Source organism: Equus przewalskii, chromosome 7 (assembly GCF_037783145.1).
Source record: "Equus przewalskii isolate Varuska chromosome 7, EquPr2, whole genome shotgun sequence".
Lineage (NCBI taxonomy): Eukaryota > Metazoa > Chordata > Mammalia > Perissodactyla > Equidae > Equus > Equus przewalskii.
Genome location: NC_091837.1, coordinates 80,405,544 through 80,428,679, shown reverse-complemented (window position 1 = coordinate 80,428,679; position 23,136 = coordinate 80,405,544). Strand labels below are relative to the sequence as shown.

At 33.4% G+C, this 23,136-nt stretch overlaps 1 protein-coding gene across 26 annotated transcripts in view; it reads right to left on the bottom strand.

Moving 5' to 3' along the window:
* Window positions 1-23,136, bottom strand: part of RELCH (RAB11 binding and LisH domain, coiled-coil and HEAT repeat containing) — a 114,867-nt gene that overhangs the window by 62,560 nt on the left and 29,171 nt on the right. For 14 of the 26 annotated variants that reach the window (XR_011542780.1, XR_011542779.1, XR_011542781.1 and 11 more), the window contains 8 exons: window positions 18,512-18,583; window positions 18,345-18,400; window positions 18,126-18,239; window positions 12,218-12,421; window positions 12,021-12,112; window positions 11,093-11,386; window positions 8,220-8,295; window positions 7,104-7,199 (listed from right to left, as the gene is read on the bottom strand). Coding sequence is in view for 19 of the 26 variants with exons in the window: in XM_008537682.2 (XP_008535904.1) it covers window positions 7,104-7,199; window positions 8,220-8,295; window positions 11,093-11,386; window positions 12,021-12,112; window positions 12,218-12,421; window positions 18,126-18,239; window positions 18,345-18,400; window positions 18,512-18,583 (1,004 nt within the window). In the remaining 7 variants the exon portion in view is untranslated. Of the gene's footprint in view, window positions 1-6,930; window positions 6,955-7,103; window positions 7,200-8,219; window positions 8,296-11,092; window positions 11,387-12,020; window positions 12,113-12,217; window positions 12,422-18,125; window positions 18,240-18,344; window positions 18,401-18,511; window positions 18,584-23,136 lie in introns of all 26 variants that reach the window. The other 12 variants (XR_011542777.1, XR_011542775.1, XM_008537679.2 and 9 more) reach the window with 3 other exon arrangements.

Sequence of the window (23,136 nt, the reverse complement as noted above, 5' to 3'; positions counted from 1 at the left end):
CTAACTACTGCCACTCCTCCTCTTTTTTGCTGAGGAAGCCTGGCCCTGAGCTAACATCCATGCCCATCTTCCTCTACTTTATATGTGGGATGCCTACCACAGCATGGCATGCCAAGTGGTGCCATGTCCGCACCCGGGATCCGAACCAGCAAACCCCAGGCCACCGAGAAGCAGAATGTGCGAACTTAACCGCTGCGCCACCTGGCCAGCCCCTTTCATTTTTTATCATCTCTGAAATTGAGATGCACATTACAATGGAGAGCATGTCATAATCTAATTGGAATTCTTCTTTCTTAAAGGTACATAATTATTACGATCAATGGCATCTTAGATTTGAAATACAGTATGCTAAATTTAGAGAATGCTATAATTGTGATCTGAAGGTTGAGATTGTTACTCCTCTTTTAAAAAACAAAAGCAAATAACACTAATATCCATATTTACCATACTTTCTACTTTTATAAAAAATAAAAAGTTTAATTTATTACACAGCTTTAATTAACCTTTGTGTCACTCCTTTTAAAACAGTGGGTCATAAGATCAATTGTATGAGTCATGAAGAGAATTATTTCTTTTTTATTATTTATTTAGGTATATTCTCTATTGTTTAAAAATATTTATAAAACCATTTTTGATACTGATTTGTCTTCTATTTTAAATGTCTGTAATTAGTAAAGGCAAGACTTGATTTGTAAAACTTTTATTTTAATTATATATATGTAATTATATGCTAGCACAGGATGTAAAATGTCTTTTTTACTGAGAATGTAGGCAGCAAAGTCTCAAAAACACTAATATAAAACTATTAAAAGACTATTAAAAGATTCGATATTATGCAGCATTAAGAATGAGAAAGTTCTTTATATACTGATATAGAAAGATACAAAATATAATGTTATGTGGAAAAAAACAAAGTGAAGAATAGTGCATAGAATATGGTATCATTTGTGTAAGTCATGGAAAAAAGGTCATATATTTCTGTTTGCTTAAATGCACAAAATATCTCTGAGAGAATACAAATACAGTCCTCCAATATTAGTCGGAGACTTCAACACCCTAGTTTCAATGATGAATAGTACATCTAGCCAAAAGATCATTAAGTCAATAGAAGACTTGAACACAAAAACAATTAGACCTAATAGATATGTACAGAACACTCCACCTGACAATAGCAGAATATACATTTTTCTCAAGTGCACATGGAACATTCTCAAGAAAGACCATATGTTGGGTCACAGACAATTCTCAATAAATTTTAAAAAGATTGAAATTACATGAAGTATCTTCTCCAATCACAATGGAATGAAATTAAAAATCAATAACAGAAAGAAAATTCAAAAATTCACAAATATGTGGATATTAAACAACACATTTTTAAACAACCAATGGGTCAAAAAAAGAAATTACTAAGGAAATTAGAAAATACTTTGAGATAGATGAAAATGAAATACACAACATACCAAAACTTACGAGATGCAGCAAAAGCAGTAACCAGAGGAAAATTTATAGCTGTAAATGCCTACATTGAAAAGGAAGCACGATCCAAAGTCAACAACCTTGCTTTACACCTTAAGGACTTAGATAAAAAGCAAACTAAACCCAAGGCCAGCAGAAGACAGAAAATAATAAAGAGTAGAGCATAGATAAATTAAATATAGACAAGAAAAACAATAGAGAGAATCAACAAAATCAAAAGTTGGTTTTTCCAAAAGATCAACAAGGAAGCAACCTAAGTGCCCACTGACTGATGATAAGATAAAGAAGACATGGTGTGTGCATATATATATATATATATTATATATATATATATATACATACACACAATGGAATACTATTCAGCCATAGAAAAGGATAAAATTGTCCCATTCATAACAACATAGATGGACTTTGAGGGTATTATATTAAGTGAAATACGCCAGATAGAGAAAAACAATCTCTGTATGACTCCACTTATATGTGGAAGTTAAACACATGGATAAAGAGAACAGATTAGTGGTTACCAGGGGAAAGGGGGAGTGGGAGGTAGGCACAAAGGGTGAAGTGGTGCACCTATAATATGACTGACAAATAATAATGTACAACTGAAATTTCACAAGGTTGTAAACCATCATAACCTCAATAAAAAATAAAATAGAAAAAAAAGATAAACAAAATTGACAAATTTTAGCTCAACTGACTAAAAAAACATAAGATGCAAATAACTAGAATCAGAAATGAAGGAAGGGACACTTGTAACCACCTTACAAAAATTAAAAGGATTATAAGTGAATACCATAAATAACAGTTCACCAACCAATCAGATAAGATAAAATTAACTAATTCCTAGAATCATATAAATTACCAAAACTGACTCAAGAAGAAATAAAAAATCTCAACAGATCTATAACAAGTAAAGAGCTTGAACCAGTAACAGAAAACTTTAAAACAATGAAAAGTTCAGGATGAGATGGCTTTACTTGTGAATTCTAAAATAAATTTAAAGAAGAAATAATACTGATCCTACTCAAACTCTTCCAAAAAAATAGAAGAGAAGGAACAATTCCTAACACTCTATGAGGCCAGCATTAGCCTGATATCAAAATCAGACACAGATAGAACAACAGAAGAAAACTATAGCCAAAATCCCTTATGAATTTAGACTCAAAAATGCACAATAAAATACCAATGCCAAATCCAACAACATATTGAAAGGAGTATACAGCATGGCCAAGTAAGATTTATCCCAGGAATGCAAGGATAGTTCAACATATAAAAAAATCAATCTGAACCAGCCCTGATGGCCTAGTGCTTAAAGTTTGGTGTGCTCCGCTTTGGTGGCCCAGGTTCAGTTCCCAGGTGCAGAACCACACCAACTGTCTGTCAGTAGCCATGATACGGCAGTGGTTCACATAGAAGAACCAGAAGAACTTACAACTAGAATACACAACTATGTATTGGGGTTTTGGGCAGGGGAGAGGGGAAGAGAGGAAGATTGACAACAGATGTTAGCTTAGGGTAAATCTTCCCGAGCCAAAAAGGAAAAAAATCACTCAAAGTATTATACCACATCAACAGAACGAAGGGAAAAAAATCATTATCTCACTTGATGCAGAAAAAGCATTTGACAAAATTCAACACCCTTTCATGATAAAAACACTCTGCAAACTAGGAACAGAAGAAAACTTCCTTAATATGATGAAGGGCATTTACGAAAAACTCATGGCTAGCATTGGACTCAAAGGAGAAACAGGAGCAAGGCAAGGATATCTGCTTTCTCAAAACACTACTATTCAACATTGTACTGGAAGTCCTAGCCAGAGAAATTAAGCAAGAGGAAGAAATAAAAGCCATCCAAATTCGAGAGGAAGAAACAAAACTATCTCTATTTGCAGATAACATGATTCTATATATTGAAAAACCTCACAGAATCCACAAAAAACTACTAGAGCTAATAAACAAATTCAGCAAAGTTGCAAGGTAAGATCAACACACAAATATCAGTTCTGTTTCTGTACACCAGCAGGGAACAACCTGAAAAGTAAATTAAGGAAATAATTCCATTTACAATAGTATCCAAAAGAATAAAATATCTAGGAATAAATTTAAACAAGGAAGTGAAAGATATGTACACTGAAAACTACAAAACACTGCTGAAAGCAACTAAAGACATAAATAAACATGCATTCCATGTTCATGAACTGGAAGACAATGTTGTTAGAAAGGCAGTATTTTTCAAAGTGATTTACAAATTCAGTGCACTCTGTATCAAAATTTCAATGACCCTCATTGCAGAAATGAAAGCTGAGCATCAAATTCATACGGAATTGCAAGGGGCCTTGAACAGCTACATAATATTGAAAAAGAAAACAAAGTTGGAGGACTCATCCTTCTCAACTGCAAAACTTACTACAAAGCTATAATAATCAAAATAGTGTGCTACAAGTATAAGGATAAACATAAAGACCAGTGGAACAGAATTGAAATCCAATTGAGAGAAATAGATCCAAATCTCTACAGCCAACTGATTTTTGACAAAGGGACAATGACCATTTAACGAGGAAACAATTTTCTCCTCAACAAAAGGTGGTGGGACAAGTGGCTAACCACATGAAAAGAGTAAAGTTGGACACGTGCCTCACTTCATATACAAAAAATAACTCAAAATGGAATAATGACCTAAATCTAAGAGCTAATGCTAAAAAACTATTAGAAGAAAACATAGGGGTTTATCTTCCTGACTTCAGATTTGGCAATGGATTCTTAGATTTGACACGAAAAATACAAGCAACAAAAGAATTGATAAGTCAGACTTTATACTTTATAAAAATGAAAAACATTTATCCATAAAGGATATTATCAAAAATGTGAAAAGAGAACCTACAGGATGGGAGAAAATATTTGCAAATCATATATAAGAGACAAGGATTTAATATCCAGAACCTTACAACTCAAAAACAAAGATAATTCAATTAAAAAATGGGCAAAAGATTTGAAAGAATACACTAGAAGCTAATAAAATTTATTGCATGTGGGATGGTGGTTCAGGGACAGGAGAAGAAGAGTTCTTGTTGTACATCTTTTTTTACAGTCATGAGCCACAGGAAGTTCTAGTCAATGACAAACTGCATGTATGACGGTGATCCCATGAGATTAGTACCATATAGCCTAGGTGGATAGTTAGGCTATACCATCTAGGTTTGTGTAAGTATACTCTATGATGCTCACACAACGACAAAATCACCTATCGACGTATTTTTCAGAACATACCCCCATTGTCAAGCAACGCATGACTGTATTTAAAAGATGTTAAACCATGTAATATATTACTTAATCAAAACCTTAACCCTGTTTCTAATATTTTATTTCTTTAATTAACTAGGATATTACTATGATCAATCAGTTTACTGAAGGACATTTATTATTTTTTTTGTGAGGAAGATTAGCTCTGAGCCAACATCTGCTGCCAATTTTCCTCTTTTTGTTTGAGGAAGATTGTTGCTGAGCTACCATCTGGCCAATCTTCCTCTATTTTATGTGGGATGCTGCCAGCGTGTGTCTTGATGAGAGGTGCTAGGTCCGCACCAGGGATCAGAACCTGTGAACCCTGGGCTGCTGAATCGGCACATGTGAACTTCACTATGCCACCAGGCTGGCCCCTGAAGGACATTTTAATTGTATTTACATACCAATAAAAAGGCTTACACTGGTAAGAGAATATATAAAACTTGAGAATTAAGAAGAAATCAAAATATTAATCCTTCAATCACAAGACCTTATAAAAAATACAGATTTAAGGAACTAAGGTGAAATATTAAATAAAAGTAATCCAATATCAAAAGGTGAAATGAAATAAAAGTTTTGTCCTTTTACGCCCTGGGATTGGTGTCAAACCAAACCAAAATATACTTCATTATTATCAATTTAATTTCGAGAGAATACAAACTTTGGTATATTATAAACGGTAAATTTTCTGATAAAATAGAATAAACAATGAAACAAAGATAATCAATTCTTCATGAAATTATAAGTATTTAAATATTTTTAAATAAAAAAACTTAAAATCAGCCAGAAAAGTAAACATCATACCACAAATGAAATATATGTGTGTTTGTGTGTATGTGTGTGTGTGTGTGTATATATATATATATATATATATGCCTAGACATATATATTTATATATAATGTATCTGATTACTGATGATGCAAAGTTATAAATACTTCATGCAGTAAAATCAGATTTTAGTGGTAGTCTTCTGTGATAAATAAAAGAGAAAATTAAAATAAAAAAGCTTAAACTGCATAACAATTAGGTTTCTGTGACATTTTAAAGATTATACTGAGGAAACATAGTAAAAAGGATGCAAACATTAATGCATTGCATGGATTATGTTACAAGCTGAAAAAGGAAAAGAAGCTCAAACACCATTCTGCCAGGCAGAACTGCAAAACAATCTGAAATTGGACACTGATCCTTCAAGACACAGGAAATTTTCCAGACTTGTTAATATCTCACAACTATTTTTTAAATATTAGGTAAAATAAAACCAACAGTAAGAAAACAGTCATTTTAATCTTTTTTTAATTAAAAATACTTACAAGAATAAAAATTTTTAAAGCTCTACATGTAAGTTTTCTTGAAGATCAGTACAAATTTCTTGAGCTAAACGGATAATTAAGGATAAGCTTTATATGGGTTTTGCCAATGCACTGTGTACCTATCATACTGTAGGTCCCATGAATTATGATTGAAACCAATGGTAAATATTAAGAAGATAATGGAAGAAACTTATATGATACATTCTAAAATATTCTTAACCTATTTTTTATAAGAAATTTTGTGAACTGGAAATTGATTTCATAAAATGAATAATTCAAATAAACTTGTTTGCAAATAAATCATCCACTGTCATTTAAATGACATTACAGATAACTTTTTATTAATCTTTTACTGGCCAAATATAACTCTACAGATAACTTTATACAGTATTTATAGCTCATAACATATGCTATGTATACTAAAATATTTGCTACTGTACTTTGGATAGTTAAAGCATCTGTCAATAAGGTTAGCTACAAGAAAAACAAAAAAGTACTTTCAAAAGTTATTCTAGTCAATATTATAACTATTCTATCATCATAAGACAAGTGTAATTATTGCCAAACAAATATAATAAACCTAACATTTATAACAGATAATTATAAGTACATTTAAGAAAAGTTACATTATTAGTCTCTGTTAATTTTCCATACAAAGAATGTCTATTTCTGCAGACATCAAGCATATCATATCAAGAGCAGTGATAAAATAAATTAGTTAACTGGTAACGTAAAAAACGGACAGTGTTCATGGCACATAAATGGACCTACAGTAATAGTTAGTGTTGCAGAAGCTAATGATGCTTTAAGCAAAATTGGAAAAACATGAATACCATGCAGTTTTACTGAACTCACCTGACAGAGGTGTAAAACCATTCTCTAGGAGCAGAGATGCATGCACAAAAGTAAGAATATGATTGCAAGTAATAGACTTTAACAAAATAAAAATATACCACTAAACTTCAAAATGACAGAAAATGGACAACATGATGAGATTAGTGGGATGAAATACTTTTTCTGTGTCTCACCTCTCTCTTTGCCAACAGCACATTAGGAACAATGTGTGGCAGGCAGCGGCCCAGCATTAACATAACACTTTTCTCACTGTCTGCAATCCGAGACACCTAGAAAACCAACGAATTAATAAATGATGACAGTGGAGAACTTCTGTGCATGATGGTACTTAAAGTTCATGCTTTAGACCCTACCACCTCTGCTCCAAACACACACCCCAAATTATAACTTACGATGATGATAACGAGAACAACAACTGTGTTCCCAAACAGGATAAACATTTCTGTAGGCCAGAAAAGGATTTAAAACACCATTAGGAAGCAAGGGTGAAGTCAGAGAGGCCTACTAGGCTTCAGTTCTAGGAACAAGTAGGGATAACAGAGGACTAGGGCAGTGTTTTTCTTTTCATGGTTTTTCTTTTGTTCTTGAAAAGATGCCTACCAAGTTACAATCCTTGCCTAAGGCAATAGTTTGTATAATGAAGCTGCATGCAAGGGGAGGCCCAAGAAGGCTGACCCAGTCTTATAATAAGGATTGCCAGAATTGTATCCGAACAAACCATCCTCTGGCTCTTTCATATTCTCAACGACATTGTGGGACAGAGAGAGGTCCAAGACAGGTCAAGTGTAATCAACCGCAAAACACCCAGAAAGGGAGGAGTGAGTATAAAGACAGGAGAAAAAAATAATAAAATACCCACTCAAGAGGAGCCTGCAACAATTAAAAAGCACTTGAACAAGACTAATCTGAGAGCTAACAAACTCAGCAATCACAGACGACCACTCCTAATGAATAAAAATAATGGAGTAATCTAAAAATAACTGAAATATAAACAATATGTAAACTTTAATTGGTTTTCTGAATTATACCAGAGAGGCATATATGTCAGTAGACACAACAAATTAAAAATTGACTGCAAAAGGTCACTTTAACACTAAACAAAGCTTTAATCCAAAGAACAGAAAAAATCAATTACCTTCCTTAAAATTTTAGGAACTGTTTCTTACAGCATTATTTTAAATAATAGATTTGTATCTGAAATAGTCTTGTCACAGCTGTTTTTGGATGAGATACTGAGAAGAAAAACTGAATGTTTTAAGAAAGTTGCAAGAATATCTGGTATAATTTACCTCTGATCCTAAACGACTATCTGCTGACATTCGACAAAAAGAGAGTAGTGCTTGGTGGAAAGCAGGAGACAATTTCCTAGAAGAAAATATTGAATGAAAAGAGGACAACACCAGTTACCCTTCTCATTTAAGGAGATAGTAAGTTGCATGTCATAACTCCCATTTCTGCATTAATCCTACCCCACAAATGTTAACTGGATTTCTCAGCCATCAATGACTTGAAGGACACTTCACTGGAGAATTATACAAGGGGAAAAAAATCAGCAATAATGGCTGATCTTAACATAGCTTGACGTCATGTGAATGAAAAGTAACAGTGGATACAAAGGTTGACCTGGTATGTTGCTGAAAGGAATTAAAGTTTTGAAGATCTCTATAACAATAAAGATAAACTTTAATGCTAGAAACCTATATTAAAAAAAGGAAAATTAAAGATAAATGAAGAAAAAGGCTCATTCAAAATTCATGGTATATATTAAAGAAAGTATTTTTTTGTAATTGAAAACATTAGCCTATTTATGTTTAATAAAGGAGGCTAAAACATTTCTATTTCCAACACTGGTCTCTATGTAGTATTCATAATTCATAAAATTATGACTAAGAGTTGTACTTTATGTGCTCAATCTACAGAAAAGGGTTAACACCAGAAGGTACATAATACAAGTTATTTAGGACACACCACAAAGTTGTACTCAGTAATTTCTATGATTACAGAGTTAGAGTAGTGTGCTAAAGCTTGAGCCTGTTTGCTCAGTTATGTTCCTCTCCCACATTCTTTCAATGGAGGGGGCCATACACCATCCAATCGCCCAACTCAGAAACCACAAATCACCCTTTATCCTTCCCTTCCTTTTAACTCCAAATCTAATCAATCTTTTACCTTCTAACTATCTTGCAAATCTATCCACTTCTTTCTAATACAGGATAGGTCTTAATCATTTCTTACTTGTATTCTTCCAACAGATACTAATAGTCTCCTATTCTCCAGTCTTGCTACCCTCTGATTACCTTACCTAGAGGACTCTTTCTAAAACTTAGATACCATCATGTCCCAACTCTCTAAAATGAGTTAACATGGCTTATATGACTTAGTCTTCACTTAATTCTCCAACTTCATCTCTTGTCATTCTTCTCGCTTGCACTGTTTGCGTAAACCTTACTAAATGTATGGTGTTCTCCTTGCACATGCCATTCTCCCTTAGCGGAACACTCTTCCTCCTACCTCTTTGCCTGGTTAACTCTTACTTAGTTACTAAGTCTCAGGTTGGATAACACTTTTTCCCTGAAACCTTTACTGCTCTGATGACTAGGTTAAGCGCCCTGATTGTTCCCAAGCAAGGTGAACTTCTCTTGTATTACTACTTTCATACTTTATTATAATCATCTGATTGTCAGTCTCTCTCATACTGTAAGGTCTATGACTGAGGGATTACCATATGTTTTGCTTGCTATTATATTCCCCGTTAACACTGCCAGGCACATAGTTAAGAACTATAAAAATTAGTTGAACAAATTTAACAATCATCCTTCTTCAGAGAATGCCTTTACAGTACTGAAGGAGATACATGGAAGTACTCCTAAACACTAAAGAACTACTACAAATGCCATTACTGTTGAGTATCATAAGATTTTTACTACTATATCTTATACGTAATAGAATAAATGCACCTTGAGGAGTGGGCCATGTTTATTTCAACTGTGTAACCTCCATAATACCTAAGGAAAAAATATACCTAGTAGGCACACGAAAAGTTGTGGCTCATGAGTGGAAAGCTTTGCTTTAAAAAAAAAAATCAAGGGGTTGGCTCTGTAACGTAGTGGTTCAGTTTGGCACACTCTGCTTCGGTGGCCTGGGTAAGCAGGTTTGAATCCCAGGTGCAGACCAACACCAGTTGTTGGCTATGCTGTGGTGGCGACCCACATGGAGGAAGACTGGCACAGATGCTAGCTCAATGTTAATCTTCCTTAAGCAAAAAAAGAGGAAGACTGGCAACAGATGTTAGCTCAGGGCTTATCTTCCTCAGCACAAAAAAAAGGAAGAAAAAAAATCAAATACTTTTCACTAATACTAGGTATCTGTAAGTCTAAAACAAATTAGCCATGCTTTACTATTATATTCCAACAGCGGGTATCACATCTTTCTATTTAACAGGAAGAAGCATGACTTTGTGGCTCAGAATATACCATAGCATATTTGTGAGGATTAAATAAGTTAGTATACATAAAGCATTTAGAACTGTGCCTGACATATAAAAACAGCTCAGTAAATATTCCTTTCTTAAAATTACTTTTTCACATTACAACCTAAAAAATTTTTAATTATATTTTGTCTCCTCCACTAGAAACATGATCACGAAGGGCAGGGAGCATGCTTTTGCCATCTGAGTACAATCACTGTGACAAAATTAAATAAATGAAGTGAGAAAATATTAACGAATCAGTATTAGTAATAGGAAGCAGTTACAAAAAAAAGGACTAGGAGCAAACACTATTCCTCTATTTAGCATAGGCAACTATGCAGTACCAAAATCTTCTACTGAGTCTGATAATGATGGAAGAACAGAAGAAAAGCTTTTAAAAAGCACTGGGTAAAAGCATTTACAGCAACAAAGAATGTACATATTATTTATGGGTTTAAGCACTTGGCTAAGATAGAATCTACCCCATTTATGGTTTATTCCCCTTTAATGTAATTTAACTTAGTAATTACTTTGTGATTTTTTTTGGTGACATGTACTTTTCTACATGTTAAGTTCATGACAAACATAAAAATTCATACATCTGATCCGCAAAACAAGAACTGAAGCTCTTCCTGTTTGACAATGTACTAAATAGCTGAAAAACGCATTTCAAAACATAGGATGCATACTAACCTGTTGGGTTTATCAAAATGGACTGTGTTTTTACTTGATGGAGAGGAAGATGGCATTCCTTCTCTTTCTCTCCTGGGGAAAGAATTTGGGAAATTCTCTTTAGGAATAGTGGAATCAACTTCATCTGATTTTGAAAGATGGATATCCTTGTTTTGTCCCTTGTCTGAACTATTTGTAACTGGATTCTGTTCACTGTCTTCAGAGTCTTTGTGGGAAGACTGATCCAAAGAAGGTTGAACAGAGTCACAAATTGCTGAGATGGCAAAGTGTTCATTTTTGAGGAAGTTCATTTCACTATAGAAAAAAAGAGAAGTTATCAGAGAACTGTATTTTTTAAAATTTTGGCAATAGCCTAAACCTCATAACGGGTTTAATGCTTTAAGAGTGTAACATATTAATAGAAAATGGTTTGGCAACTGATTAATCTTTTCTGTACCATATACTCTCAAGTTCCATATACCTAAAAGGGTAGTGAGAAACTCTTACCAATAAAATATAAAAATGGCCTTACAAACTCTGCTTTGGATTAGCACTTAACTTTCTTTTCTTCATTTGCAAAATGGGGATAATTCCATCTAACTCACAGGATTATTATAAGAATTAAATGAAATAATGAATGGGAAATATGTACAACACCAATGTGAAGGAGTTATTTTATTAATACTGACACAACTCAGAAGTAAAAAACTATCTTACTTCTTGGTTATATGATTGACATAATTGATTCTATGATTATTACATAGACTTAATAACTTTTTTGGGGAAAAAGGACATATTAAATATATAAAGCAATTATAAGACATTCAGAAACATCAGAATATGAAAAATTAATTCTTATAACTGAAATGTTATTTTATATATTTATATAATCTGCCAGTTTATTCCAAAACATTAAGAGGTTTTTTAGAAATAATGATTAAATACTAACCTTTCAAGTCTTCCGATTTGCTCCATCAAAGACCACTTCTCACTATTTAATAAACTAATTTTATCTTCTAATTTTTGTATTAGCAAGGAGTTCTAAAATCAAAACAGGAGAAAAACAGAAACTCAAGATCTCATAGTGTGCTTTTACATCGTTTAAACACATTTTGTGGACTTGACTAGTTAATTAATATCTCTCACCTGTACAGTCTGAGAAGCTTCAAGGGTTGGAGGAAGGTTGCCTAAAATTGGCGTAAGAGCCTCTAACTCATCTTCTTCTACTCCACTGGCTACATCCACAAGATCTTTCCCAGTCACTTGATGATTTCCAAAATCTCGGTAGAGTTGCAATAAGTCTGGAGGTTTTGGAATGTTTAATCCTACATCATCCCATAGTTCAAAATCCTAAAAGATAAAAAAAGTAATATAAAAAAAAAATCTATGAGGCAATTTTATCCTGCATTTTTGAGATTCATTTTATTTCTTATTGCTGATATCCTGAAAACCCAACATAACCATAACTTTGTTGTAATGTCAAAGTGTATGTTCCAAGTGAGTAAACGTCACTCTTAAGCTTACTTTACATCTTCCACTGTCCAATATTATTCTTGTAAACCTCCTGATAATCTAGGGAAACAGGCTTAACTGTCTTAAGATGTCAACATGATGCACATACAATCTTTTTATTAAATCTCTCACAAGTCTAAGCTCAACTTTAAAGTTTGTGTTAACTCTCAAGCTTGTAAAATACGCTTAAATATTTGCCTGAAGTCACAGAACATGTCTAGATTAAGAAAGTCTTAGTTCGTAAGTTTTACCTATTATTTACAAGTAAACTAACTGATAGCATTAATTTTGTTTTTCCTTTATTATTCCAACCTGTATTTAGTGTAATCTCTGGTGGGTAAGCAAGCAACTTAATCTGCTTGCCTTCTTGCTGTAGCTATTTGAATCTAATTTATATTAGTAAAAATGCTTCTAGCAATTTTCAGAATCCAAATAGCTGCTCTTCGATTTGTTGTGTATGAAACATTCTCTTGAGTTCAATCTAATACAATTTTACTATCAAAGTACAAAATGGCACGGCACCTCAAGCATTCTATGGGCAAAGATTTTCTGAAGAGGCTTACAGAGTTCCAGAGTAATCAATCACATGCAAATACAGTGTCCCTAACACTCTTTCTTCCTCCAATATAGGAGAATTTAGCACTAATTTGATATCTTATAACTTATTTATGAAACCCTCTTTGAGAAACTATGCCATGTTCATTTGAATGTTCTAAATGTGATACTCTTAATCCTTTGAGGGTTTATTTGAATAATGGGAATAGCTATTTTTGAGGGTTAAATCTTAGGCAGATAAAAGATAGGTATTAAAGTGGGGGCTTTGGAGAAAATCAGACCCAAGTATGAATTTCACAACTGCCTCCACTTATTACTGTTAAAAATTAATCTGAAAGTTAAACAGGTCATCAGTAAAATGGGTATAATACTTACCTCTTAGGGTTTTTGTAAGGATAAAATAAAATGTCTATTAAGGCCTTAACACAGTGCTCAGCCTACAAGAACTAAACAAATTTAAGCTTTTAAAAAAAATACAAAATGAGTATTATACATATTATTCAAATGCCCATTGATCCATATATATTCATTCAGTATTTATCACATATCTACCCTGTGCTTAGAAGCAGGGATAAAATATTGTCACTATTAAGGGGCTCTCACAGTTAAAGAGCAGGGACATAAAGAAATAGGTAGAATCTAAATGACTGAAGAACTATCAAGAATTCAGAGAAAGGAGTCAATTTCTGTCTCGAGGTAGGGGGTAAGAAAGTTTCTGGGGGCCAGCCCTGTGGCCGAGTGGTTAAGTCCATGTGCTCTGCTTCGGCACCCCAGGGTTTCACCGGTTCAGATCCTGGGCATGGACATGGCACCGCTGGTCAGGCCACGTTGAGGCGGCGTCCCACATGCCACAACTAGAAGGACTTACAACTAAAAATACACAACTATGTACCAGGGGGCTTTAGGGAGAAAAAGGAAAAATAAAATCTTAAAAAAAAAAAAAAAAAGAAAGTTTCTGAAAGGTGATGACCTGTGCGCTCTCTTGGAAAAGGTTTAGGTATTTACAAGGCACACAGCAATGAGAGGATAGGGGAACTAATTATTTCAGAGACAAGGGGAAGAATGAGCAAAAACACAAAGCTCTGAAGGAGCCAGATATGTTCAGGGAGATGCAAACCCTTAGGTTTGGCATGATTATAATGAATATGCAAAAGATAATGTTGGAGAGGCAGGTAGAACGATAAGCTAAAAAGAAAGTTGAGGGTGCTTACAAATTTGGAATTGTTAAGGAAGAATTAAAGCAGAAGGCAGGAGAGACGACTGATGTGAGAGATTAGGAAAGTGGGGATATTAACATGGTGAAAAAAAGAGATGCACTAGGAGTAAGAAAGGGACAAAGTCTGGAGTGTGGCAGTCCTTAGGAGCATGCTTATTTCCTATAGCAGACTGTAGAGCAATGATGCTGGGAGCCAGGGAGCTCTTGGTATTAGATTATGGTTCCAGTACCAACTGTAAAAAACACTATTCTCTCTGCATGAAATTTACTTTGCATTTTGTCAGAAATCAAAAGATATCTAAGTGTAAGTCAATCTCTTGACTCGTTATCATGGTCCATTGATCTACTCGTCTATCTCTACGCTGATAAAACAGCATCTTGACTACAATATCTTGAAGTCAGGTAGTTTAAGTCCCCCGACTTTGCTCTTCTTTATTAAAGTTGTTTTGGTTATACTAGGTTCTTTCCATTTCTGTATGAACTTTAGAATAAACTAATTAATCTCTACAAAAATGCTGGTGAGATTTTGATTGGGATTGCATTGAAAATACAAATCAATTTGGGGAAACTGACACTTTGACAACATTGAGTCTTCTGATCTATGAGCACAATGTCTCTCTCTATTTATGTCTTCTTTAGGTTCTCTCAGTATGTATCATAGTTCAGTATACAAGCATTTATCAGATTTATCCCTAAGTACTTCCTGTTTTCTGATACTTTTGTAAACGGTATTTTTAAAATTTTGATTTCTAATTGTTGCTAGCATACAGAAATACAATTGATCTTTTTACTGATCTTGTATCCTACAACCTTGCTAAAATCACTTATTAGTTTTAGTACCTTTTTTGGATAGTCCATACAATTTTTTTATATAAGTATCTATCATGTCATCAATGAATAAAGACAGTTTTATTTTTTCCTTTCCAAAATGTGTGCCCTTTCTTTCTTTTTCTTGCCTTGTATTGGCTAGAATCTTCAGTATGATGTTCCATAGAAGTAGTGAGAACAGACATCCTTTGTTCTTCATCTTCCACCATTAAGGTGATGTTAGTGATAGGTTTTCTGTAAATGTCTTTTATGAGGTTGAGGACATTCCTCTCTAGTCCCAGTTTCTTTAAAGTTTTTATGGGTAATGGATATTCATTCTGCATCTTCTGAGATGATAATACAATTTTTTTTCTCTTTTAGTTTCTTATTATGGTGAATTATAATGACTGATTTTTGGATATTAAATCAAACTTGCACTACGTGGATAACCATTCGGTCATAATGTATTAGCCTTTTTACATATTGTTGGATTTGATATAGTAAAATGTTATGTAGAATTGCCGCATCTATATTTATGAGGGAAATGAGCCTGTAATTAGTTTTGCTTATAATGTTTTTCATATAAGACTTATGCTGGTCTCATAGAATGAGTCTAGAAGTAGTCTCCTCTCTTCCATTTCTAGAAGAGTTTGTGGAGAAGTGGTATTACTTTTTCATTAAATGTTTGGTAGCATTCACAAGTAAAGCCATCGAGACCTGGAGTTTTCCTTGTGGGAAGGTTTTTAAGCACAAATTCAATTTCTTCAATAAATAAAGTGTTCTGGTCTGGGCCCATGGCCGAGCGGTTAAGTGTGCACACTCTGCTTTGGTGGCCCGGGGTTTCACAGGTTCGGATCCTGGCACGGACCTAGCACTGCTCATCAAGCCATGCTGAGGTGCCATCCCACATCGCAGAGTCAGAAGGACCTACAACTAGAATATACAACTATGTACTGGGGGGCTTTGGGAAGAAGGAAAAAAAAAAAGGAAGATTGGCAACTGCTTTGGCAGTTGTCTTCTTTCAAGTAAAGCTGTTCATAAAATTCCCTTTTTATCCTTCTAATATAAGTAAAATCTGTAGTGCTGTAACTTTGCTCATTCCAGATTCTGATAATTTGCTTCTCTTCCCTTTTTCCTAATCAGTCATGCTAGATGTTTATCAATTTTACTGATTCCAAAAATCAATTTTTTGTTTTATGGATTTTTCGCTATTGTTTTCTGTTGCCTGTATCACTAATTTATGCTGTCATCTTTAGTCTTCCTTTCTTCTGCTTACTTTGGGCTTTGTTTACTTTTCTTTTTCTAGTTTCTTAAGGTAGAAGCTGATTTCATGGATTTGAAACCTCTCCTTTCTATTATAAACATTCAGGGCTATAAATTTCACTCTAAGTACTGCTTTAGCTACATCCTGCACATTTTGATAGGTTTTGTTTTCATCTTCATTCAGTTCAAAATACTTTATAATTTCCCTTTTGATTTCTTCTTTAACTTATGTATTATTTGGAAATACCTGATTACAAATATTTAAGGATTTTCCATCTATCTTTGTTACTGACTCATCATTTAATTTTATTGTCATCAGAGAACACACTTTATATTACTTAAATCCTCTTAAATATTAAGACTTGCTTTACCACCCATAATATGGTCTATCTTGGTAGGTGACTCATACGTACTTGAAAATACGTATCTGGCCTACTAAAGGATGGAGTGTCTTATAAATTTTACTTATGTCAAGTTTGTTGATGGCATAGCACACATATTCTGTATCCTAACTGATTTTCTATTACCTTGTTCTATCAATTATCGACAGCCAGCTTGAAATCTCTGGTAATCTGCCTTTTAATTGGGAAGGATAGACCATTTACATTTAAATGGCTACGATTTAAATCTACCATCTTGCTATCATTTTCTTTGTGTCCCACATATTCTTTGTTCCTCCTTTCTTCTTTTTCTGCCTTCATTTTGGCTTCTCAGTGTTTCTCACATATTCACCATTTTTCCTATTCATTGTTTAATCATTAACCTAAATTTGTGATTTAGGTTAATCATAAGACATGCTTTTCCTAAAATATAATCATGGTAAAGTATAGCATTTATGTTAGGTAAATATTAGTTTAACTGTCTTTTATATAGTTCAATAAAACTATCATTTAATAAAAAATAATTATATAGTTTATTAATTTTACTACATTTAGTTTTTGCCAAATATATTACAATAACTGAGGGAGTAATTGAACTATCTCCCTATAGAACTTTTATTTTAGCTAAATGATCTATGGGATATTTTATGGACCAATGGAATATACCTGACTCAAAATGATGGCCTCCTGATTTCTTCGTAATAAACTCTTTGGTACTTACTTCCCTAAGGGCAAGATTCAAACTGATCCATTAGCATTAAGATGTCAAAACATTCCAGAGTTGGGAGATAACTCTAAAACAAGCCACCATTTCTTTGCTCAGAAGATTTTATCAGGAAAATAATGAGGTTCTAAAACTAGCTCCTATTCAGACAGATACACCTTATATTCTGACTCTCATTCAAAATATTCTCTCAATTGTTGTTATCTATTTATCATTTTAATTATTATAGTGCTATTGAGGAGGTTCTTAAACTGGTTTATAAATATACATTAATCTGTACTACCAACTAAATGTTTTAAAGCAAAAACAACCCCCACATTTTATAAATACATGTGAATATGAGTAGATTATATTGTTACTGGGGAGTTGTAAAAAGCTACCTGGAAAGAATGAGAAGTCCTCATGTAGAAAAATAAATCTATGAGCCAACAGAATATTAGACTGAGTAGGCCAGTAAAGGTGTTTGGTAACTAGCCTTATAGAACTTTACGGATAATTTTTTAAAAAATGAAAGAAACTGGATAAAGAGAAAATAAGTCAATTATAAGTTAAAAAGAAAATAAATCATTGTTATAAATAAAGAAAAAAAACCTGTACCTGATCATCATTTTCATCGGAAAAGGTTATTGATGTAAGCTTGTAGTTATTCTTCAATAAAAATTCGTTGACTAAGAAGTTTAGAGCTCTCTTTTCAAGAGGTTTGATTGGCTCCTGGAGGCAAAATAAAAGGCAGATACAATACCATAAGTTTTCCTCCTTCAATACTTGTGCTATCATTTTATGTGGAAGGTGTTTTTAGATCTGTCACTCACCCACCTGAATTTCAGGACTTGATTTGTAATTTTTTCGTTCCTGTAAAGGAACTTCGTGTTCTGATGAAAGAAAATATAAATAATATTTTACTATTTTACATTTGAAAATATCTCAGCTACTTCTACATTGTCAAAGTAGAAAAAGGCTCAAAAAAGTTTTATGTACACCACCTGCAGCCTTTGTCAGGTTGGCTCGGAGGGCCTGAATGGTCTCCTTGGCTTTCCGTAGTTCAAACTCCAGGACTGGACAGGGATTTGGAATAAACACACACAGGCATCCAACCAAGAAAAGGGAAACAAAAATAAAAAATAAAAAGCAAGGATGGGTATGAAAAAAAAATACAGTTTGTATTGAAAACAGAAAGCATGCAATCTTTATGAACTTGTGAACGCATGCAGCAGAGTTGATTTGCAAGCAAACTGGTGAATGTTTTCCATAGTTTTGGGAATTCAGGGGACTAATGATCAAATGTTCTAGCTGTCTGACAAGGAAGAGCACTATTTAAAAGTAAAATCTATGGCAGACTTTCATTTAGGTAAATAAAAATATTAGGTAAATAAAAATATTAGTAATCTGGGTGCTTCTGCTTCACTCAGTCTAGGTAAGAAAATGCAATGGAATGTTTTCAGGTGACATAATTTTAGGGGAAAAGATAAAAATTAGATGAAGTTCAAGCAAATATACTTAAAGAAAACCCTAGGATTAAAAAAAGGTATTTAAAATGCATTATCCAGAATAATGTTATGAATCAATATACAGAAATGTTAGTAAATATATCCCTTCCTTAAAAGGTTGAAGGAATATAGTTTAAATATTTAACAAATATTGGGATGCCTATAAATTTTTCTACAAACAAGTGTAAGTTTTCTATAAACAAACATAGATATGTTAAGCACTTATCTAAAAAACAGTTCTTAGAGTTTCATCTTAGGCTTCATTTAAAGTCAAAGGGTAAAAATAGTTTGTCTTTTAATTTCTAATTAAGATCATTCTAAAGTAAATAACTGTGTACAATTCTAAAAGTGTAGTTAGCTAAGGATACTAAGTAAAATCAAGTAGAATTTCAAAGTTTCTGATAACTCTTCAAATAGATATTTGCTCATGTTAAGAGGTATTAAAAGATTTTTCCCTGTTACCACCGAGTCTGATTGTAAGATAAACATGAATACTAAGCAAACATTTTAATAAGCTCTTTAAAATGTTTCATTATGAGCAAGATTTCACTATAATGTGTTAACTAGAAATTTTCTTTAAAATATGTAAATACTGCTCTGAAGAAAAACCAAGCTTAGATGTGAAAAAAAGAAAGCCATTTTCATGAAGTAAAGCTCTGGGAAAACTAAGTGATCTTTGTCACAACCAGATTTTAGAAAATTATATTATTTAAACAGTTCTGAAAAAACTAGCAAATTAAAAAATTTAAAGATGCAATTTTTTCCTGATTGACTAACAAACAGAAAAAAAGAAGATGGCAAATGAGATGCTATCAGAGACAAGAAAGCTATAAAAATATATGGAAAAATTAGGATTCACTCAGTTTGCATATTTTCATTAAAAACTTCAGATGTAACTGAATCACATCTAGTACATGAAGGCCAATTATTTTGATGCACAGAATTTCACTGCAGCAACATGGAAGCACAACTGAAAATTAGATGACGTACGTTACAATTTCCTTTTTGGTAGTCAGCAATGCTGATCTGCAAACATTTCTGTGCAACAAAGTTAAAACATTTTCCCTAATACTTGACACTCCTGGAAACTCCTTAGAGTTTGTGTTTAAAGTCAGACTGCACACATTTAGTGTGTCAGGGAAATAGAGAATGGGATTACTGTTTTTTCTAAATTTCAAAACTCTAGGTAACTGATTTTGATTTAAAAATACTTAACTATACCTTAAGGAAAATGAGTATACACATTATATTTCACATCACTTACAATTTGCTAAGACATATTACAGAACAATTGCAGATCAGAAATGCCCTGCACCAGAATGACAGAAAAATGAAAAAAATAAATGGAAAAAAAAAACTGGTTAAAACACAAACTGAAAAACTCAAATTCAACTGGTGAAAGTTTAGGTAACCAAGAGGAAAACACTGAATGATAAAGGCACAGAAAGCCAGAAAAACCCATGTCAGACGGCAAGAATTTATATTTTTATGCACATCTACATAGACATTGCCAAATGTCATTAAAAGTAACCAATGCTTTGAAAAGACAATGCTTATCAAAATGAATTCACTCTGCTGCATGTTTCTTAATATACAATATAGACTTTAAAAGACAAAGGCAAATCTTTGAAGCTATATTACATCTCTATAAAGGCACAGTATGATCAAGTAATTGCAGTTACATGAGAAAGTGTCAGAGAGAGGTCTGAACAGCTATATTACACATATATAAATTTGTTGTTTCTTTACTAAAAAATATTGGATTAAAGTTCAAAATTAATTATTCTGTAGTGAGATACATTGTACCAAACTCCAAATATTTTTCAAATATTGTAATTCTTCATAAAAATGTTTGAAGATGTGTATGTTTTTAAAAAATATTGTAGGAATCAACTACCAACCTGTTCACTTCACTAAGCCAACCCTCAACTAGCCGAACCGTGCTGAAAGGAATTTTACTGAAACTAAACTAATAACTGCAAAGATGGAGGTGAATTCTAATATTGCATATTACAATCTTATAAAAATAATTAATGATTAAGTCAGTATAAGCAACTTTAGATTAGCTGAAACACTTATTTCCCAACCAGGGTTGGATAATACCGGTAGTATTCAGAGGTACTTGAGTGCTTAAAGATCATGTTGTGGTTATGACTTGGGGGATGTACAAGTGACTATGTGGGGACACCAAAGGTGAAGTGTTAAATTTCAAAGCAGAAAAAAATATCAATCCTTTGTGCTCCAATTCAATATATACCAATATTATCTTGAAATATTGCTAGTCTGAGTTCATTTTGGCATGAAACTGAAAAATATTATTTTGGAAAATCTTTCCCATAACATTGATCAGAGTCAAGTATTTTTTCATTGCCATTCCTGTTCTCTATGCAAGAGTTCAAACCAACAGGGCTGAGTCAAGGACTTTGCCATCTCATAGTAGACATGAAATTGTCTTCTTTCAAGACAGACTTTCCTGGATTTTTTTTCTGAATAAAAGGTGATTTGACTTCATAATAAAATATCACTTCTCTGTCTTTAATACTTATTTTATTATCCCATGAACAGTTCTAGGAAAAGGAAAAATTGTCTTAAGAATATGAGTTAGAATAAAAATCTAAAATTTTTCTAAATTTTCCTAAAATAATACAAAAATCCTAAGGCAGGACCATCACCACCCCTCCTAGGTTTAGAGAATCTCCCTGCCTATTATATACTTAAGAAAGGTATAATACCGTCAGACATGACTTATTAGACAGTGAGAAATAAATGAGTGGAAGCAAGATGCCATCTCCATAGATTGCAGACATTTAGTTTTCTGTATACATCTTAGGGGGAAAAATAGTCCTCTTCCCCAAGGCTTAAAAGAAAAAAATTCTTCCTATTACTATTCCTCCTGCTCAGGTTCTCTTACAGATTCCTCTATCACTTATCGCAAAGTTGGTGTTTCTCAGGGTGTCATCCTTGGCCCTTTTTGAAAATTACTCTACATACTCCACTGGGATGATATTCACTCTTATGGTTTTACCTAACACAAGTACCCTGATGATTCAGGAATCTTTAAACCTTTTCCTCAAGATACAGACCTACCTAATTATCTTTTGGATGTGCCCACTTGGAATGTCTCATAAGTTTTGAATTCACTCCTATCTAAATGAATTTCATCATCTTCCTCTCAAATCTGCTCTCCCTCCTCTTCCTGCAGTCTCTCTCCATTAAGGGCACCGCAATCTACCCAGGTGCCCAAACAGGAAACCTGGAGATTACTCTTCACTTGTCCTTTGTGCTTACTCCCACATTAATTAAATGTCCAAGACATATTGATGCCTACCCTTGAGTAACCCCCTAAATTACCATTCATCTCAATTGCCTCTGCAATTGTCCTAGTTCAGACCTTTACGACTTATATAAATTACAACACCCTACAACCATATTAACAGCTTATTGCCTTTAAAGTCTTGTTAGAGCATCTATCCTATTTGAAGTCATAAAAAATCATAAATAAGACTTACATAAGGTTCAAAATAAGAAAAACAAAAAGTACTGCTAATAGGAGGTACGGATATCTTGTACTAGGGGAAAAAATATAGTAAGAAGAGAAATAGTCTTATTTAATCCTGGTAAGGTGGATATGCATGCTGCAGGACAATAGCTAAGGAATGAGAGGGCTACTGATGCTGCTTCTCACCCAGGGGAAATGGACAAGTTATCCCACAGGCAAGAATCTCACTATCATTTTAGAATGCCTATTAGATTATGTAAGCTTTATAAAGGCTTCATATGTCTATCTTCTTGATTATTGTGCCCCTCAACAGCATAACAAGTTGAATATAGAGTAAGCACTCAACAAATATTTGTTGAATGAATGGGCATTCCAATACTTCATGCCATATGTAATAAATCTGAAACATTACTGATATTACCATCATTCAGGAGTGTCTTTCCCTGCAAATTAGAAAGCACAGTTTTTGTAGTTCTCTAGATCCCAACAGAAAAGTTCAGGTGTGAACTAGAGAAGTAATACAGTAACAGGCAGACATATGAGAACAAACAAAATAAGAGACTCTGATGCTAACAGATGGATCATGTGAACCTGAGACAGGGATATAGGTGGTTGGAAAATT